General features: G+C 43.7%; 1 protein-coding gene across 1 annotated transcript; it reads left to right on the top strand.

Annotated features, from left to right (window-relative positions):
• Positions 1–5,498: 5,498 nt before the first annotated feature.
• On the top strand, positions 5,499–22,003 carry LOC311118616 (transcription factor E2F2-like; the record flags this gene model as incomplete). The annotated part of the gene is made up of 5 exons (XM_084193406.1): positions 5,499–5,765; positions 14,728–14,830; positions 20,118–20,337; positions 20,726–21,002; positions 21,784–22,003. Coding segments are annotated over 5 exons (1,087 nt in total), but the record flags the coding sequence as incomplete, so codon positions are not given.
• Positions 22,004–22,310: the final 307 nt, after the last annotated feature.

The raw sequence follows: 22,310 nt of genomic DNA, 5'->3' as shown, positions 1-22,310 counted from the left end.
GTCTCCCATAGTCTGTTCTGGACTTGGGGACTGTGAAGAGACCTCTGGTGGCATGTCTTGTGGGGTATGCATGGGTGTCCGAGCTGTATGCTAGTAGTTTAAACAGACAGCTCGATGCATTCAGCTTGTCAACACTTCTTACAAAAGCAATTAGTGATGAAGTCAATCTCTCCTCCACTTTGAGCCAGGAGAGATTGACATGGATATTATTCATGTTTGCTCTCTGTGTACATCTAAGGGCCAGCCATGCTGCCTAAGTCCCTCTTTGTGGCACCTGACCACACGACTGAACAGTAGTCCAGGTGCGACAAAACTAGAGCCTGTAGGACCTGCCTTGTTGATAGTGTTGTTAAGAAGGCAGAACAACGCTTTATTATGGACAGACTTCTCCCCATCTTAGCTACTGTTGTATCAACATGTTTTGACCATGACAGTTTACAATCCAGGGCTACTCCAAGCAGTTCAGTCACCTCAATTTGCTCAATTTCCACATTATTCATTACGAGATTTAGTTGAGGTTTAGGGTTTAGTGAATGATCTCTCCCAAATACAATACTTTTAGTTTTTTAAATATTCAAAAATATACGCCTGCTCCCACTCCCCCTCCCTGGTGCTTGAGGGCGCCAGGCTGCCCATCGTTACGCACACCTGTCACCATCGTTACGCACACCTGTCACCATCGATACGTGCACCAGCGCTTCATTGGACTCACCTGGACTTCATCACTGCTTAATTACCTCCCCTATATCTGTATGTTCCTCAGTTTGATCCCTGTGTTCTGCATTGATGTTGTTTTCTTTCTCTCGTCCAGACGCTGTTCTTGCTTTGTTTCATGTCTATTTATTATTAAATCCTCAGCCTGTACTTGCTTCCTGTCTCCCATCGTCTGTTGTTACGCTGCCACCCATTCTGAAACTAACTGCAGCTCTTTGTTAAGCGTTTCAGTCACTGTAGTTGCTGACGTGTCTAGTGTGGAGTCATCTGCATTCATAGACACACTGGCTTTACTCAAAGCCAGTGGCATGTCGTTAGTAAAGTTTGAAAAAAAAGTAAGGGGCCTAGACAGCTGCCCTGGGGAATTCCTGATTCTACCTGGATTATGTTGGAGAGGCTTCCATTAAGGAACACCCTCTGTGTTCTGTTAGACAGGTAACTCTTTATACGCAATATAGCAGGGGGTGTAAAGCCATAACACATACGTTTTTCCAGCAGCAGACTATGATTGATAATGTCTAACAAAACAGCCCCCACAATCTTTTTATCATCAATTTCTCTCAGCCAATCATCAGTAATTTGTGTTAAGTGCTGTACTTGTTGAATGTCCTTCCCTATAAGCGTGCTGAAAGTCTGTAGTCAATTTGTTTACTGTGAAATAGCATTGTATCTGGTCAAACACAATTTTTTCTGAAAGTTTACTAAGGGTTGGTAACAGGCTGATTGGTCGGCTGTCTGGGCCAGTAAAGGGAGCTTTACTATTCTTGGGTAGCGGAATTACTTTGCTTCCCTCCAGGCCTGAGGGCACACACTTTCTAGTAGGCTTAGATTGAAGATATGGCAAATAGGAGTAGCAATTACGTCCGCTATTATCCTCAGTAATTTTCCATCCAAGTTGTCAGACCCCGGTGGCTTGTCATTGTTGATAGACAACAATAGTTTTTTCACCTCTTCCACACTCACTTTACGGAATTCAAAATTACAATGCTTGTCTTTCATAATTTGGTCAGTTATACTTGGATGTGTGTAGTGTCTGCATTTGTTGCCGGCATGTCATGCCTAAATGTGCTAATCTGTCCAGCGGTCCTCCAGATTCTGTCTCTCCTGCTCCGCTCGGGTGTTGTCATAAGCCCCCTTGTACACCAGCCTGTCTCCTTTGTGCTCCTCATTGTAATAGATGCGCTCAGGATTCTTCTGGTATCGATCTTTAACCTTGTCGTTCACCCAGAGAATCAGCTCTTCTTCCTCTTGGGCTCTTCGTTTCCTTTCTCCCCTGGGAGGTCCGTCCATTCTTCCCTGTTAACACACATTTGTAACCCGTTAACACACATTTGTAAACCGTTAACACACATTTGTAAACCGTTAACACACATTTGTAACCCGTTAACACACATTTGTAACCCGTTAACACACATTTGTAACCCGTTAACACACATTTGTAATCCGTTAACACACATTTGAATCCCGTTAACACACATTTGTAACCCGTTAACACACATTTGTAAACCGTTAACACACATTTGTAACCCGTTAACACACATTTGTAACCCGTTAACACACATTTGTATCCCGTTAACACACATTTGTAACCCGTTAACACACATTTGTAAACCGTTAACACACATTTGTAACCCGTTAACACACATTTGTAACCCGTTAACACACATTTGTATCCCGTTAACACACATTTGTAACCCGTTAACACACATTTGTATCCCGTTAACACACATTTGTAACCCGTTAACACACATTTGTATCCCGTTAACACACATTTGTAACCCGTTAACACACATTTGTATCCTGTTAACAAACATTTGTAACCCGTTAACACACATTTGTATCCCGTTAACACACATTTGTAACCTCATATCTTATTCTTGTTTATTCCTATTGTTTGTTTACAAGGACAGTTGTTGAATTTGCATAATACACAATTAAACTAACTTAAACATGTGTTATAACAGTTCTGTAGATAAATAGTATCACTCTTTATCATTACAGTGCTTTGGGCTATTGCTGTGTATATAAAATGCCTCACTGAACCACAAGATGGAGATATTTGCATGATATGTCAATGAATGCCGTAGAGTTCCATAACTAGAAGACCTCCAGTCTCTATATATGAGTGTAACTGTTATCAGATATATATACTGCTAGTGAATGAGATATATATACTGCTAGTGAATGAGCTATACAAACTGCTAGTGAATGAGATATATATACTGCTAGTGAATGAGATATATATACTGCTAGTGAATAAGCTATACAAACTGCTAGTGAATGAGATATATATACTGCTAGTGAATAAGCTATACAAACTGCTAGTGAATGAGATATATATACTGCTAGTGAATAAGCTATACAACCTGCTAGTGAATGAGATACATATACTGCTAGTGAATAAGCTATACAACCTGCTAGTGAATGAGATATATATACTGCTAGTGAATAAGCTATACAAACTGCTAGTGAATGAGATATATATACTGCTAGTGAATAAGACCAGCTCTAGATAGATAAACCAAGCAGAAGAAAAAAACGTTTTATAGCAGTGCTGTACATAAATGTTTTAAATAAAATGTAGCATGAATTCATATGAGCCTGAGAGACAGCCAACTGCTGCTTTTTTGACTTCGTAACAAATTACATTATACAAGTAATCAGGTCAACTGCATAGTATTGGTACTTGCTTGACAACACGTGTTTGTCTCTGTTTATTTCGACCCCATATTGTGAGGTATTTCATCATGATGGGGCAAAAGCAAATAGGTGCAAACACAGAAACAGATTAACAGACCTTCACTGACCATGCATGCTGACTAGATCACACACACACACACACACACACACACACACACACACACACACACACACATTTCAATACAAGACAGACACCATAGCCCTAGACCTGCTGCTGTTTATAATATAGTTATTACATTTGAGTAATTTAGCAGACGCTCTTATCCAGAGCGACTTACAATTAGTTAATTCATCTTACAGTAAGATTTCTAGGTGAGACAACCACATCAAAGTCGGAGTAAGAAAATGTTTCCTCAATAAAGAAGTTATCAGCAAAGTCAGTGCTGGTAGGAAAGGACAAGTGTTTTTTTCTTCTTCTTCTATTGAATCCTTTGGCTGTGGTTTTGCTCCAGTTTAATCATTTGGCTGTGGTTTTGTTCCAGTTTAATCATTTGGCTGTGGTTTTGCTCCAGTTGACCATATAGCCTATTGCTTCTAGTCTCACCACATGCATGGGAAAGTCACTGCAGGGTGTCTGCCAACTGCAGCAAGCTGAACGTATGCGCAATAAGCTATACATACATATCACCACATCTCCAATAAGCTATACATACATATCACCACATCTCCAAGGCCATTATCAACTCTTGATGTGAGAATTGACCACTTATGAGCTCATTTGGCTCACTGTATTGCTTTATTGTGACCATCTTGACTGTAGGTGGAAGGCACCAATAGGATAGCCTGATGCTAGTGCTGTATAGCCAACTTCTATGGCCGTTGTCATGACAATAGACATAGGAGTTGGTTAAACAGCACAACCAGCTCTAGAACCAGCCTGACAGTAGAACTTCATGTGAAATGTGAAGTATAATGAACAGGGGCATTTGTGTCATATTTGGAAGCTTGTGCGGGTCAATGAGGGATGGGGGGGGGGGGGGGGGGGTGTATGTCTCCTAGGAATGTTTACTTCTCTCTTTGTGAACTAGTGAGCAGCAGATGTCATTCGATTCAACTTATTTTGCACATAAAATTCACATACAACTTCACTTGATTGTTTGATTGAGGATTTGAAATACCCTGTTTATAAAGCTGATTTGGTTCTAATTAGTATCTTACAATTAGATATTATGAGAGTGGTGGGGGTCTAAGCACAATGGTTGAGTGGGCCTAAATTATTGTGCTCTACTCTATAGAGGAAATGAAATAATATCTAGATGTGTTTTTGTGCTCATGATATCGTGCTGCTTATCAGTAAGTGTTATAAAAACATGTTATTGTTAAAATTTCAGTTTCGAAATTGGTACCTTAGCCCTCAAAATGACTACAAAGGGACATACTGTTCCTTTAAGGCTGGGCACGCCCCGCGCCAACTGTTTTATCCAAAACGTGCATAATATATACGGAATGTAACAATCGCGATGAGCTCTGGACCAATCAAAGACGAGCACTAACCGCGGGAGATCCAAATTTCGCGGGACGTAATTTGGCGCTAAAAAAACAGTTCCTCGGAGCTCCAAGTCGCTTGTATATACAATTAAACTTTTTAACTGGACAGTGAACCCGACAGTAGCTATATCTCCTCTCCTGAAAATCTTAAGAATCCTTCTAAACTTTGTCTTTTCTGGAGGAATCTGCATCTCAAGACGTAAACTTAAAAGTTTGCTCATACTATATTTGCAAATATCGTTTATTTATTTACTATTCAAATAATTAGGCAAAGTGTACGTTTCCTCTACTGGACAAAGGATAATATCGGTTGCAAAGCTACAGTAGTCGTTTCATTGAAAATATTCAAGCAAAGGATATCTCTGGTGCATATTTCACTTGTGAATTTTGCACATTATTAACTAAATAACCTTTTATGAACTTCTTTTGACTTTTATCAAGCTAGCTACGAATTGAGAGATAACGTTTCCAGTTCGTATCGGAAAGACAGCAACTCCTCTTATTCACTCACTGTCGTGAATACAGATTTCTGGAAGCTTCGTGCTTTGCTAGCTAAACATATTTATTTTAAATAGCCGTTATTTTAATTTACTAAAATGATGCAGATGCCCAAAGGCGTTTCTCCTGCGTCTGGTCGAGGTGCTGTAGGGGGATTGTCGTGTTCGCAGAAGAAAGTTTTGTCCGGAGTGAAGACCGAGTTCTTCAGCACCGGGTTATCCAGTCCACCGATGAACTCGGTACCGGCTGGATACTTTACCCAAATATGCAACACGACAGCGGTGGAACAAAGGGCGAACTGCCTGTATGCAACCCCCCATGGACCCGAAGCTAAACCAATCAGATCATCCTCCGGTCGTCTCCCGGTAAGACTTCGTAAACAAAGGATGATGCAACTACCACCAATCGATATAACAGTTAGCTATCCACTTGATAATTTACGTTACTAACTATGCAATGTGTCATATTATATGGGCAAAATATTCCAGTTCCAATGGCATGCATATATTTATCGGAGTTGTGCAGTGCTTGACATTTAAAAAGTGTTGGACATGATCAGGCAACGTCATGGAATCAGTGTGCACTTTGTGTCCAATGAACGGGTTGTCATCTTTTCGCCCAGCTTGAGAAACGATTTTGAGTCCGTGACATTTCTCCCGCTGCACAGCTGTATTAGACACAGATGGTTAGGGGAGTTGAGTGTTTGGGGGGGGGCCTCAGTGGGGGGTTAGCCAGGACTGGGGGTATCACTGAATTCAACAATGCCTGGCTCTAATTTCACCCCTATTTGGAGAGGGAGATTTCTCTTTCTAAATGTCCATTTATAGTTAAATGAATGAGAAAATGCTCCATCTGGACAGGGAATTTATTTCCTAATGTCCATCCAGGCAATACCAGTAATCTGCACAAAATGCTATTTAGCTTAACACATTGTTTAGCCATAGCCCCCAGCTGTCACTAACCAAGCCATACCTCACCTTGACTAACCAAGCAATAATGTCACCTTGTCTGAATTGTTCCTGCCTGCTCACCTCATACAACCCGTTTGTGTCCATTCACAAAGGTCACAGGTCACAGCTGGACAACCACTTACTTTTCTTGTGAGTTTACATAATTGTTATGTTCATGTGAGGAAGCTCTGAAGCCACACACACAAGTAGTGGTAGCAGTGGTAGTAGTAGTAGAGGTAGTAGTAGTAGCAGTAGTAGTCGTAGCAGTAGTAGTAGTAGTCGTCGTAGTAGCAGCAGTAGTAGTCGTAGTAGTAGTAGTAGTAGTCTTGGGAGATAACGATATGTTGCTGATTAACACACACACAGCATTCAGTGTGTCTGTGTGTTCAGGCTAAATATTGACTAGAGTGGGGACTACTCCAATGCTTTAATAAAATGAAATGACATTAACTAGGCTAGTCACGTGACTGGGCTAATGCAATTCCCATTGTGTACTACTCTCCATTGTCCTAATGTCAGCTTCCTATTCATCGCCCCTCTCTATCCTACTGTTAGGATTAGGGCCATGAGTTTTTTCTGACCAGAAAAAAAAAAGTTTTTATAAAACTATTTACTACTAGGTTACAACTAGTGATCAAATACAATTTTTAATTAAAAAAAACAAATTATTCATCACATTCTTCGTAAACAACAGTGATCGCATATAACTAGGGCCCAGAGTTTTTCCTTGTCGGGTCAAGTTGTCACTCCTGGCCCTAGTTATGATAAACAACAAAATATCAGCCTTGGCAGGCAATAAAGCACAGTGGGAAGAGAGGCTATATTTGCCCTGGAAACTGCAGAGTGATAGGCTTATGAGCAAAAACTGTTGAAAATATTGTTGGGGGTTGAAAATACGTATTTTCAATGTCTGGTGCTCACTGATCATCAGAAGAAGCATTGGAGCAGAACATCCTCCTGCCCTGCTACTTGTAAACACTGCTGTGAAGGATCCATTTTCTTCTCCCTGTACAGTCAACAACATGCCAAAGTTATTCTCCTTGCGTGGGAGTAGAATTAACCTGAAATATGGGTCACTCACAGACACTTCACAGATAGTCATGGATACTTCAAACTTGGCCGAGGCAAAAGCAAATGGGGTGTGTCCCAAACGGCGCCCCATTCCCTACATACTTTTTTTTATTTTTTTTTATTTCACCTTTATTTAACCAGGTAAGCCAGTTGAGAACAGGTTCTCATTTACAACTGCGACCTGGCCAAGATAAAGCAAAGCAGTGCAATAAAAACAACACAGAGTTACATATGGGGTAAAAAACATAAAGTCAAAAATACAACAGAAAATATATTTACAGTGTGTGCAAATGTAGCAAGTTATGGAGGTAAGGCAATAAATAGGCTATAGTGCAAAATAATTACAATAGTATTAACACTGGAATGCTAGATGTGCAAGAGATTATGTGCAAATAGAGATACTGGGGTACAAATGAGCAAAATAAATAACAATATAGGGATGAGGTAGTTGGGTGGGCTAATTTCAGATGGGCTGTGTACAGGTGCAGTGATCGGTAAGGTGCTCTGACAACTGATGCTTAAATAAATAAACGTCACTGCTTTTGACCAGAGACCTATGAGTTAGTAGTACACTATATAGGGAATAGGGTGCCATTTGGGACGTGGTCACGTGTCGTACTACTATAGATAACTTGAGAGGATATATCCCCACTGTGTAATATTTATAGTGGTTGCTGTGATGTTTGAGTGATTTGCGAGGCCACAAGCTGTAACATTGTCACTGCGTTTCCTGTGAGGGTGATACTACTACTAACTCGTAAATGTTTGATAGAACTTTGCTCCCCAGTTGAAAAACAGGACAGAAGGTCAAGGATTTCAGTTTGACACATATACAGGAGGTTAAAGTTCACAATAGGTGGGGATATAACACATCATGAGGGAAGTTTTGAGTAGACAATTGCGTTTATACATGCACATTGAGTGACCCTGTGAGATGGATTGAGGCTTAGGCTAGAACCTTTAACCTTAACCTTTAACCCCTTTACGGTTCTAGAAGAGAATATTATCTCAAATGTGTTATTATGATAATTACATTTACATTTTTAGCAGACGCTCTTATCCAGAGCGACTTACAGTTTAGTGAGTGCATACATTTTTCATATTGGGAATCGAACCCACAACCCTGGCGTCGCAAGTGCCATGCTCTACCAACTGGGCTACAGGAGGCCATAATTAATAAAACTGTGTGTTATGTAAAATGTGTAATGGAGTTCTCCACGATGCAGGCCTAGTTACATAGGTTTCCGAGACATGCTAGCTACCCCCTGATCCCCCTCACATGTCACTTCCTCATGTCGTCATTGCCTACGCCCTCACCATCTCTGGGACCCCCATGGTGAGCCCCTATTCCGACTAGGGCTCAGGGTGCCGGGGTGTGAGATTGCCCACTTTGTGCCTTGTTTACACTCCAGCCAAAGGCTCTCTTCCCCCCTTCTCTTTTTGGCCTGCCCTAGGCCCCACTCCGACCCACAAGCTATCATGCTCCCCTCAATGGGGTTTGTTTAGCATTTCAAAGTCCACACCAAATGGACCGTCCATCCTTCTCTCCCTTCGGCACCTTGACAATGTCATCAGCAATGCAGCTCAACCTTTTCATTGTTGTTGTACCTCTGACTCCCAGTCCCATGGTTGTAGTGTGGTGTAGGTAGGAATATGCTAGGTTTTGAATGGATCTTTTTGTCTTTTTTTTTGTCAGACATATTGAAACTTGTCCCTACCTGGGAAGACTGGTTCTACATAATTGAACTGGGTCATATTCATTAGGGCAAAGCGTAGCAAAAGTTTTACAATGGAAACCAAAAACTAGCCTTTGTTTTGCATAAGTTTGGGTAGTCCCTCCCGGTTTCCGTCAGTTTCCTTCTGTTTGTTGACTAATGAATACAACCCTGGTGTTTGAAGAGAGAGACGGTAGCTAGGCTAGCTAACAAGACCGTTGAAAGCCTTTGCTTCATGTGACCCATATTTGTGAAATGCCTCTGAAAAATGTCCAGTCATATCTGGTGAAATGGTGGGAGTTGAATGGGAGGGTTGGGTCATGGGTGGGTGGAAGGAGAGCTGAACTTGTGCATATTTAGGGTGTAGCCAAGTCGCTGTGGGGCAATAATGGCTGTAGGTTGAAACACTATAATTTACTGTGTCATGTAGATAAAGAAGGTATTGTGAAGGAGGGACTCAGTGTATTTAAATGCCTGGCAATGGCCTACTAATAATGTGTTGACAATTGCTGTAGTGAGCTGTTAACTCACTATGTTTGAGCTCAACATTCTTTTAGCTACTGTTAGTGTCTGTGTCTCTCGTTCTGTTCTGTAGCTCTTTGTACATTACTTAGTGTTGTTAGCATTTGTTGGTTGAGTATTTTTTTTGACCCCCGCGGTATGTTAGCTGACAAATAGGATTTGTTTTTTCACTCATCAAACTGTTTGCAAAGCGCTGGTCCCCTGTAGCTCAATTGGTAGAGCATGGCGCTTGTAATGCCAGGGTAGTGGGTTTGATCCCAGGGACCACCCATACGTAAAAATTTATGCACACATGACTGTAAGTCGCTTTGGATAAAAGCGTCTGCTAAATGGCATATTATTATTATTACAAAACCTCACTACAAACTCACAGAAATTGGCCCAGCGTCGTCCGGGTTTGGCCGGTGTAGGCCGTCATTGTAAATAAGAATTTGTTCTTAACTGACTTGCCTAGTTAAATAAAGGTAAAATAAAATAAAATAAAACAGGACTCAGCTGAGTCTCTGCAAAGCTGCTGGGCAAAACAGGTTAAATGTTAAAGGAGGAGGTCCACAGTGCTGTCAACAACACACGGCTGCCATTTTAACCACCACATGTCATGTGATCCGATCTATATATGACAGTTACATGTCAAAGTGTCACATTTTAATCCGTGAGGTGGTCTGAAAAGGTCTTAAAAAGGTCCAATGCAGACATTTTTATCTCAATATCAAATTATTTCTGTGTAACAATTAAGTACCTTACTGTGATTGTTTTAAATTAAAATGGTCAAAAATGAACAAAAATAGTTTCTTAGCAAAGAGAACATTTCTCAAGCAAGAATTTTGCTAGAACTGTCTGGGAGTGGTCTGAGTGGGGAGGGGAAAACTGAAAACTAGCTGTTATTGGCAGAGAGGTTTGGAACTCTCTTTATTATTGGTCTATTAACTAAGTTACCGCCTGGTGATTCCAAAACTCCATCCCACCAAAACAGGCTGTTATTTCAGGCAGTCTTTTCTAACAGCTCTTACACTAAAAGTGCATTATCATCATTTCCACTATTTCACAGTATTATTCCAACATCATAGTGTGGAAATATATATAAAACATAAGAAAATCACATTTTTGACTGCACTGGGCCTTTAACCGTGTGTCTCCTCAATCCTCCCTCTAGGCGGTGTCTCTTTATCCATTTCCTTCCTCTTGATTGGTCAAAAGGAGAAGTCATATCTTAATGCAGGTTGAACAATTTGGAGGGGAACAAACCAGTCCACTACTAGTCAATAAAACAAACATTAGCCTATATAATTACAAATGTATTGTTACCATAAGTAGCACTGGTAGACTACAAATGTTTGCTTCACTACCAAATTGCTGTAACTAAAATCGAAACACGTGATTGGTTGTGATGGTGACGGTGATACAGTACAGTAAATAGACTATGTAGTAGGCGAAGTTAGTGTGGTGCCCCTAAAGTGAACCTGTGTGTGTTTTTCTATGTTTCCTATAAGGATCAGGCAGGTTCTCTTGTGGTCTCCCTGCCACCTGCTGTGTGTGGCTGTCCCAGATGTCACTGACAGACGGTTGGACATGTGTTGGAGGACAGAGCGACAATGACACCCTTCTTCACCCACGCCATGGTTCAGTCCAAATCCACAAGCTGCTCACATTCTCTAGCCTCCTCTCAGGGCCTATATTCATAAATAATAATATAATAATATGCCATTTAGCAGACGCTTTTATCCAAAGCGACTTACAGTCATGTGTGCATACATTTTTACGTATGGGTGGTCCCGGGGATCGAACCCACTACCCTGGCGTTACAAGCGCCATGCTCTACCAATTGAGCTACAGGGGAGGAGTGTTGGTTTAGGATCAGTTTATCCTCATAATAAGTAACCTTACATGGACAGAGGGGACTTGATCCTAGATCCGCACTCCTACTCTGAGACACATGATGAATACAGACCCAGATCTACTGAAGTACGGTATGGTTTACATAGGACCAGGAGTTTTTCCTGACCCTGTGTAATAACAGGAAACCTCTGGACCTATAGCCTCCTATGTATGGTCTGCAGTATGGGAAGACCTTAGCTGCTTTTCCAGAATCTCCCATGTCAGTTTATAGCCTCTCCATGGTTACAACATGGTGAGAAAAGAGAACCAGTGCAGTTAAGACCATAGTTGAAAGTTAAAACTACAGTAGTTAAAACTACGAATGAGTACTTATGAAAACTACGAATGAGTACCTATACCTCTGTGTATCTAGTTGTACTGTAATGACCTCACTTGGTAGTCGTACACAGGGTTTATTGCAGCGCCAGGTCATGACACGCGTCACATAGCCTAGTTTATCACACAGAGTGATTTATACCCCATGCTGCAGTATGGGGGGTGTTCTGTAGTCATTAACAGCATCACTGGCCCCCTAACATAGTAGGGTCGTATCTGTGAGAGGGGTAAGAGACGAAGGGGGGAGAGATTGAGAAAATGGGAAAGGGAGAAAGAGGGGGAGGGAGGGAGAAAGAGAGAGAAAGAGGGAGGGAGGGAGAAAGAGAGAGAAAGAGGGAAGTAGGGAGGGATAAAGAGAGAGAAAGAGGGAGGGATAAAGAGGGAGAGAGAAAGAGAGAGAAAGAGAGAAGGAGGGAGGTGTGCCTCCAAGCAGCAGGTACTAATTACATAGTGCATGACCATCTGGATGGAATCCTATGCCTCGTTAGGTACTTCAGTCAGGAGTGTGTGTGGAGAGTTTTTTTTTTAGAGGTGGTGTGTGTTGGGGATGGGGGTCTTGCAGTTTGGGGACAACGGTGCACTGTACAGGTCTGGTAGTGGTGAATAAATGTGTTGTACAGGTCTGGTAGTGGTGAATAAATGTGTTGTACAGGTCTGGTAGTGGTGAATAAATGTGTTGTACAGGTCTGGTAGTGGTGAGTAAGACTACAGGTCTGGTAGTGGTGAGTAAGACTACAGGTCTGGTAGTGGTGAGTAAGACTACAGGTCTGGTAGTGGTGAGTAAGACTGCAGGTCTGGTAGTGGTGAGTAAGACTGCAGGTCTGGTAGTGGTGAGTAAGACTGCAGGTCTGGTAGTGGTGAGTAAGACTACAGGTCTGGTAGTGGTGAGTAAGACTACAGGTCTGGTAGTGGTGAGTAAGACTACAGGTCTGGTAGTGGTGAGTAAGACTACAGGTCTGGTAGTGGTGAGTAAGACTACAGGTCTGGTAGTGGTGAGTAAGACTACAGGTCTGGTAGTGGTGAGTAAGACTACAGGTCTGGTAGTGGTGAGTAAGACTACAGGTCTGGTAGTGGTGAGTAAGACTGCAGGTCTGGTAGTGGTGAGTAAGACTGCAGGTCTGGTAGTGGTGAGTAAGACTGCAGGTCTGGTAGTGGTGAGTAAGACTACAGGTCTGGTAGTGGTGAGTAAGACTACAGGTCTGGTAGTGGTGAGTAAGACTGCAGGTCTGGTAGTGGTGAGTAAGACTACAGGTCTGGTAGTGGTGAGTAAGACTACAGGTCTGGTAGTGGTGAGTAAGACTACAGGTCTGGTAGTGGTGAGTAAGACTACAGGTCTGGTAGTGGTGAGTAAGACTACAGGTCTGGTAGTGGTGAGTAAGACTGCAGGACTGGTAGTGGTGAGTAAGACTACAGGTCTGGTAGTGGTGAGTAAGACTACAGGTCTGGTAGTGGTGAGTAAGACTGCAGGTCTGGTAGTGGTGAGTAAGACTACAGGTCTGGTAGTGGTGAGTAAGACTACAGGTCTGGTAGTGGTGAGTAAGACTGCAGGTCTGGTAGTGGTGAGTAAGACTGCAGGTCTGGTAGTGGTGAGTAAGACTACAGGTCTGGTAGTGGTGAGTAAGACTACAGGTCTGGTAGTGGTGAATACATGTGTTGGACGTGTGTGTATAGGTGGTCTTGTTCATTTGTGTGTGTGTGTGTGTGTCCATAACAGAGTGTGTGTGTGGTAGCAGTGGACCTCCTAGTAGGTGTGTGTGTGTATTGGTCTTGGTCAGGTGACCTACTGATTGAGAAGGCCTCGTGCAAAGAGTGTGATCTGTGATGGTTGGGATTGGACAGGCTGCCTGTGTGTTCACTGGAGAAAGGAATGGGCTAAAGAAGGAGTGAGGGGGTCATGGGTGAGAGGAGGAGGGGGGATGGGGGTGGTGAGTTGAGTGAGTCCAGAGACCCCACACACACACACACTCTCCCCCTTTAAGGCGTCAACATGCTTCAGTTGGACTGGTACCTAGCCTAGGAGAACCGAGCAAGTGTTCACTCACACTCCCATAAAAGACCTTCGCTTGAAAAACAAGAAAATTGCATCAATAGTACTGTTTGTCCATTTTGAGACGCCGTAGCCGCTATAAACTTCCTCAAAATAGTCAGAATGTATTTAAGATAACTCAAGTGGGTTTGCGGAGGAGATCTTAGTCAAGCAATTTTGCATCTGACTATGATGTTTGGTGCGGTATTTCTCAAATGAAAAAATGTGCTTGAGGAAGAGTCGTCTCTCGTTGAATTACAACAGGCACTTACTTCATTGAAGAATCCTTACTTTTGACCAATCTCCGACGAGGGGGCGTAGACTTCAGCTACCGACTTTGGCTTGCCCAAACAGCCCAAAAGAAAGTCAAAAACGAACAAAAACGTCACAAAATATCGTCATAATATAATATGCAGGAACTGTTCCGAACTGTTTCTGCTGGGAAGCATGTGGACGCCTTTAGAAGTCTTTGACAATGTGAGGGCCGTTAGAAGTATTTGACAATGTGAGGGCTTGTGAGGGCCGTTAGAAGTCTTTGACAGTGTGAGGGCATGTGAGGGCCTTTAGAAGTCTTTGACAATGTGAGGGCCGTTAGAAGTCTTTGACAATGTGAGGGCCTTTAGAAGTCTTTGACAATGTGAGGGCCGTTAGAAGTCTTTGACAATGTGAGGGCCGTTAGAAGTCTTTGACAATGTGAGGGCCGTTAGAAGTCTTTGACAATGTGAGGGCCTTTAGAAGTCTTTGACAATGTGAGGGCCGTTAGAAGTCTTTGACAATTTGGGACACATACCCAGTCTCAAGCTGTCTTTAACCCCTTTGTCCCCCCTCATAGGCCAAGAGGAAGCTGGACTTGGAGGACCCTCTCTACCTCCCTGACTTCAGGACCCTTAAAGGAAAGGGGAGTGTGGCTGCAGCCAGTCTCCCAAGTCCCAAAAGTGAGTGTCTGCATCAATGAGAAAAAGCACTGCCCCCTACTTTAACGTTTGATCATAAGCACTGCCCCATACCTTAACGTTTGATCATAAGCACTGCCCCATACCTTAACCTTCTTCATAAGCACTGCCCCATACCTTAACCTTCTTCATAAGCACTGCCCCATACCTTAACCTTCTTCATAAGCACTGCCCCATACCTTAACTTTCTTCATAAGCACTGCCCCATACCTTAACCTTCTTCATAAGCACTGCCCCATACCTTAACCTTCTTCATAAGCACTGCCCCTACCTTAACCTTATTCATAAGCACTGCCCCATACCTTAATCTTCTTCATAAGCACTGCCCCATACCTTAACCTTCTTCATAAGCACTGCCCCATACCTTAACCTTCTTCATAAGCACTGCCCCATACCTTAACTTTCTTCATAAGCACTGCCCCATACCTTAACCTTCTTCATAAGCACTGCCCCATACCTTAACCTTCTTCATAAGCACTGCCCCTACCTTAACCTTATTCATAAGCACTGCCCCATACCTTAACCTTCTTCATAAGCACTGCCCCATACCTTAACCTTCTTCATAAGCACTGCCCCCTACCTTAACCTTCTTCATAAGCACTGCCCCATACCTTAACCTTCTTCATAAGCACTGCCCCCTACCTTAACCTTCTTCATAAGCACTGCCCCATACCTTAACCTTCTTCATAAGCACTGCCCCCTACCTTAACCTTCTTCATAAGCACTGCCCCCTACCTTAACCTTCTTCATAAGCACTGCCCCATACCTTAACCTTCATCATAAGCACTGCCCCATACCTTAACCTTCTTCATAAGCACTGCCCCCTACCTTAACCTTCTTCATAAGCACTGCCCCATACCTTAACCTTCTTCATAAGCACTGCCCCATACCTTAACCTTCTTCATAAGCACTGCCCCATACCTTAACTTTCTTCATAAGCACTGCCCCATACCTTAACCTTCTTCATAAGCACTGCCCCCTACCTTAACCTTCTTCATAAGCACTGCCCCATACCTTAACCTTCTTCATAAGCACTGCCCCCTACCTTAACCTTCTTCATAAGCACTGCCCCATACCTTAACCTTCTTCATAAGCACTGCCCCATACCTTAACCTTCTTCATAAGCACTGCCCCCTACCTTAACCTTATTCATAAGCACTGCCCCATACCTTAACATTTGATCATAAGCACTGCCCCCTACCTTAACCTTCTTCATAAGCACTGCCCCATACCTTAACCTTCATCATAAGAACTGCCCCCTACCTTAACCTTCTTCATAAGCACTGACCCATACCTTAACCTTCTTCATAAGCACTGCCCCATACCTTAATCTTCATCATAAGCACTGCCCCCTACCTTAAGCTTCTTCATAAGCACTGCCCCATACCTTAACCTTCTTCATAAGCACTGCCCCATACCTTAACCTTCTTCATAAGCACTGCCCCATACCTTAACCTTCTTCATAAGCACTGCCCCCTACCTTAACCTTCTTCATAAGCACTGCCCCATACCTTAACCTTCATCATAAGCACTGCCCCATACCTTAACCTTCTTCATAAGCACTGCCCCCTACCTTAACCTTCTTCATAAGCACTGCCCCATACCTTAACCTTCTTCATAAGCACTGCCCCATACCTTAACCTTCTTCATAAGCACTGCCCCATACCTTAAACTTCTTCATAAGCACTGCCCCATACCTTAACCTTCTTCATAAGCACTGCCCCCTACCTTAACCTTCTTCATAAGCACTGCCCCATACCTTAACCTTCTTCATAAGCACTGCCCCCTACCTTAACCTTCTTCATAAGCACTGCCCCATACCTTAACCTTCTTCATAAGCACTGCCCCATACCTTAACCTTCTTCATAAGCACTGCCCCCTACCTTAACCTTATTCATAAGCACTGCCCCATACCTTAACATTTGATCATAAGCACTGCCCCCTACCTTAACCTTCTTCATAAGCACTGCCCCATACCTTAACCTTCATCATAAGCACTGCCCCCTACCTTAACCTTCTTCATAAGCACTGACCCATACCTTAACCTTCTTCATAAGCACTGCCCCATACCTTAATCTTCATCATAAGCACTGCCCCCTACCTTAAGCTTCTTCATAAGCACTGCCCCATACCTTAACCTTCTTCATAAGCACTGCCCCATACCTTAACCTTCTTCATAAGCACTGCCCCCTACCTTAACCTTCTTCATAAGCACTGCCCTATACCTTCTTCATAAGCACTGCCCCCTACCTTAACCTTCTTCATAAGCACTGCCCCATACCTTAACCTTCTTCATAAGCACTGCCCCCTACCTTAACCTTCTTCATAAGCACTGCCCCATACCTTAACCTTCATCATAAGCACTGCCCCATACCTTAACCTTCTTCATAAGCACTGCCCCCTACCTTAACCTTCTTCATAAGCACTGCCCCATACCTTAACCTTCTTCATAAGCACTGCCCCATACCTTAACCTTCTTCATAAGCACTGCCCCATACCTTAACCTTCTTCATAAGCACTGCCCCATACCTTAATCTTCTTCATAAGCACTGCCCCCTACCTTAACCTTCTTCATAAGCACTGCCCCCTACCTTAACCTTCTTCATAAGCACTGCCCCATACCTTAACCTTCTTCATAAGCACTGCCCCCTACCTTAACCTTCTTCATAAGCACTGCCCCATACCTTAACCTTCTTCATAAGCACTGCCCCATACCTTAACCTTCTTCATAAGCACTGCCCCCTACCTTAACCTTATTCATAAGCACTGCCCCATACCTTAACCTTCTTCATAAGCACTGCCCCATACCTTAACCTTCTTCATAAGCACTGCCCCCTACCTTAACCTTCTTCATAAGCACTGCCCTATACCTTCTTCATAAGCACTGCCCCCTACCTTAACCTTCTTCATAAGCACTGCCCCATACCTTAACCTTCTTCATAAGCACTGCCCCCTACCTTAACCTTCTTCATAAGCACTGCCCCCTACCTTAACCTTCTTCATAAGCACTGCCCCATACCTTAACCTTCATCATAAGCACTGCCCCATACCTTAACCTTCTTCATAAGCACTGCCCACTACCTTAACCTTCTTCATAAGCACTGCCCCATACCTTAACCTTCTTCATAAGCACTGCCCCATACCTTAACCTTCTTCATAAGCACTGCCCCATACCTTAACCTTCTTCATAAGCACTGCCCCATACCTTAATTTTCTTCATAAGCACTGCCCCCTACCTTAACCTTCTTCATAAGCACTGCCCCCTACCTTAACCTTCTTCATAAGCACTGCCCCATACCTTAACCTTCTTCATAAGCACTGCCCCCTACCTTAACCTTCTTCATAAGCACTGACCCATACCTTAACCTTCTTTATAAGCACTGCCCCATACCTTAATCTTCATCATAAGCACTGCCCCCTACCTTAAGCTTCTTCATAAGCACTGCCCCATACCTTAACCTTCTTCATAAGCACTGCCCCATACCTTAACCTTCTTCATAAGCACTGCCCCCTACCTTAACCTTCTTCATAAGCACTGCCCTATACCTTCTTCATAAGCACTGCCCCATACCTTAATCTTCATCATAAGCACTGCCCCATACCTTAACCTTCTTCATAAGCACTGCCCCATACCTTAACCTTCTTCATAAGCACTGCCCCATACCTTAACCTTCTTCATAAGCACTGCCCCATACCTTTACCTTCTTCATAAGCACTGCCCCCTACCTTAAACTTATTCATAAGCACTGCCCCATACCGTAACCTTCATCATAAGCACTTCCCCTTCCTTAACCTTCTCCATAAGCACTGCCCCATACCTTAATTTTCATCATAAGCACTGCCCCCTACCTTAACCTTCTTCATAAGCACTGCCCCATACCTTAACCTTCATCATAAGCACTGCCCCCTACCTTAACCTTCTTCATAAGCACTGCCCCCTACCTTAACCTTCTTCATAAGCACTGCCCCATACCTTAATCTTCATCATAAGCACTGCCCCCTACCTTAACCTTCTTCATAAGCACTGCCCCATACCTTAACCTTCATCATAAGCACTGCCCCCTACCTTAACCTTCTTCATAAGCACTGCCCCATACCTTAACCTTCTTCATAAGCACTGCCCCTACCTTAACGTTTGATCATAAGCACTGCCCCATACCTTAACCTTCTTCATAAGCACTGCCCCTACCTTAACCTTCTTCATAAGCACTGCCCCATACCTTAACCTTCTTCATAAGCACTGCCCCCTACCTTACCGTTTGATCATAAGCACTGCCCCATACCTTAACCTTCTTCATAAGCACTGCCCTATACCTTAACCTTCATCATAAGCACTGCCCCCTACCTTAACGTTTGATCATAAGCACTGCCCCATACCTTAACGTTTGATCATAAGCACTGCCCCATACCTTAACCTTCTTCATAAGCACTGCCCCATACCTTAATCTTCTTCATAAGCACTGCCCCCTACCTTAACCTTATTCATAAGCACTGCCCCCTACCTTAACCTTCTTCATAAGCACTGCCCCATACCTTAACCTTCTTCATAAGCACTGCCCCCTACCTTAACCTTCTTCATAAGCACTGCCCCATACCTTAACCTTCTTCATAAGCACTGCCACATACCTTAACCTTCTTCATAAGCACTGCCCCCTACCTTAACGTTTGATCATAAGCACTGCCCCATACCTTAACCTTCTTCATAAGCACTGCCCCATACCTTAACCTTCTTCATAAGCACTGCCCCATACCTTAACCTTCTTCATAAGCACTGCCCCATACCTTAACCTTCTTCATAAGCACTGCCCCATACCTTAACCTTCTTCATAAGCACTGCCCCCCTACCTTAATCTTCTTCATAAGCACTGCCCCATACCTTAACCTTCTTCATAAGCACTGCCCCCTACCTTAACCTTCTTCATAAGCACTGCCCCATACCTTAACCTTCTTCATAAGCACTGCCCCATACCTTAACCTTCTTCATAAGCACTGCCCCATACCTTAACCTTCTTCATTCTCAAATAAGGGAGAGGTTACATAAAGCGACACAACATGATCATCCATCCTTCCATCCACCCATTTATCCATCCATCCATCCATCCAAATGTACACCTCAATACACAAGCTAAATGCAGATCTTACCCAGTCTATATCCCTATATACAGATATGATCCTACATGTATTACCTAGATTAAAAACAGGCGTATCATAATTCCCCTGCTCCTGCATTCGCCAACCACGTCTCTCTTGTATGACCTATGACCCTCAGCGCCCAAGTCTCCCGGTGAGCGGACGCGCTACGACACATCCCTGGGTCTGCTGACCAAGAAGTTTGTTGGCCTGCTGAGCGAGTCACCTGACGGCGTGCTGGACCTCAACTGGGCCACCGAGGTCCTTGAGGTGCAGAAGAGACGCATCTATGACATCACCAATGTGCTGGAGGGCGTGCAGCTCATCCGCAAGAAGTCCAAGAACAACATCCAGTGGTTGTGAGTAGCACACTAAGGAGAAGTGGACAAGTACACTTGGGAGACGTACACTCAGGATGAGTCGCATTAGGACAAGTACACTTAGGAAAGTATCCCTAGAACAAGTACCTACTCATCGCTGGGTCTAATTCCAAATCACGCCCCTAGCCCCTAATCCTGGGTGTTTTTGGGTTAACAATATGGTAATAGGATCAAACCTTACCTGACCATAACCTGTACCGTGACATACAGATCCTATTCAGCGTGTTTGAGGCAATCAGTAGTTTGAGCAAAGCATGGCACAGAAACAATAATATACCTGACTGCAATGTAGGCCATCTCAAACACGTACATTGTCTAGCAGCTCCTGGTGGCTCATAATGTAAAATATGTGTCCGTTGCCTCCCAGGGTGGGTGGCGTGTTCGAGGGCTCGGCCAGCAGCGGGGAGAAGTCACGCGCTCTGCGGCGGGAGCTGGGTGAGCTGGAGAGGGCTGAGAAGGCCCTGGATGACCTGATCACGTCCAGCAGTGCCCAAATCAAGGAGCTGACCGAACACAGAGACAACCAGCGGCTAGGCTACGTTACCTACCAGGACATCAGATCTATAGCCCGTCTGCAGGACCAGACGGTCATCGCTGTCAAGGCCCCGTCAGAAACCAAGCTGGAGGTCCCAGAGTCCTCAGAGGTGAGTGGTCAACGGTCATAGATATACGGAGCTGGCCGTTAGCGTTTCGTTAACACTGGAGCTGATCGGCTAGCCTAGTTCTGCTTTCGTTTAAGAAATGAAAAAAGACAAGGAGTAAAGTATTACAAATCAGACTGATGTAGTTCCTGATATATGATATACTGTATTATACTGTTTTACATTGATATATAGTTCCAGGTCCATATAAATAAAGGCGTAGATCAGCGTTTCCCAAACTTGGTCCTCGGAACCCCAAGGGGTACACGTTTTGTTTTTTGCCCTAACACTACACAGCTAATTCAAATGATCAAAGCTTGATGATGAGTTGGATATTTGAATCAGCTGTGTAGTCTTAGGGCAAAAATGAAAATGTGCACCCAGGGGGGGGCCCCAGGACTGAGTTTGGGAACCCCTGGTGTAGGAGGATGTACCGAACATTCTCACCAAACCATTTAATGTGGTGTCCTCCATTACAACTACTTCTATTACGGCCCATGTCTTATCTTGAGGAAGGACCCGTTTTGCAATTACTGCATTACTAAACTACTTATTGGACAACTACAGCTGTATTTGTGAATTCATTCTGTGAATGTACTAGGCTTTGTATAATGATGTTTTTTTATAATGACCTTAACTAAATGTATTTCCACACAGGTTGTATTGGCCTCACTGTATATAATACAGTTACAGGCAACACTTTACATTACGTTGCTTTTATACCGTGATTAAATGAGTAACAACATTGTATTAACATGACCTTCCCGTTGTCCCGTACCCTCAGGGCTCCCAACAGATCTACCTGAAGAGTAAGAACGGCCCCATCGAGGTGTACCTCTGTCCCGAGGAGGGCCTGGAGGATGCCAGCCCCGTCAAGAGCACCACCACCCCCAGGAAAGACTACCCTCATCACCCTCTGGGTCACACTGCCACCACCTCCCCGGCCATGGCGCCAACACAGTGCACCACCATCAAACAGGAGGTCAAGCAGGAGCCCATAGAGGGTAAGCTGAACTGGGGGGCTTGTGTTTGATACAGCCGGGGTCCACATTATGTGCTTTACACTCTCTCTCTCTCTCTCTGTCTCTGTCTCTGTCTCTGTCTCTGTCTCTGTCTCTGTCTCTGTCTCTGTCTCTGTCTCTGTCTCTGTCTCTGTCTCTCTCTCTCTCTCTCTCTCTCTCTCTCTCTCTCTCTCTCTCTCTCTCTCTCTCTCTCTCCTCTCTCTCTCTATCTCTCTCTCTCTCTCTCTCTCTCTCTCTCTCTCTCTCTCTCTCTCTCTCTCTCTCTCTCTCTCTCTCTCTCTCTCTCTCT

Source organism: Coregonus lavaretus (assembly GCF_964263955.1).
Source record: "Coregonus lavaretus genome assembly, contig: HAP1_SCAFFOLD_569, whole genome shotgun sequence".
Lineage (NCBI taxonomy): Eukaryota > Metazoa > Chordata > Actinopteri > Salmoniformes > Salmonidae > Coregonus > Coregonus lavaretus.
Note: the sequence above shows the minus strand (reverse complement) of the source record. Positions and strands in the feature narration are given on the sequence as shown.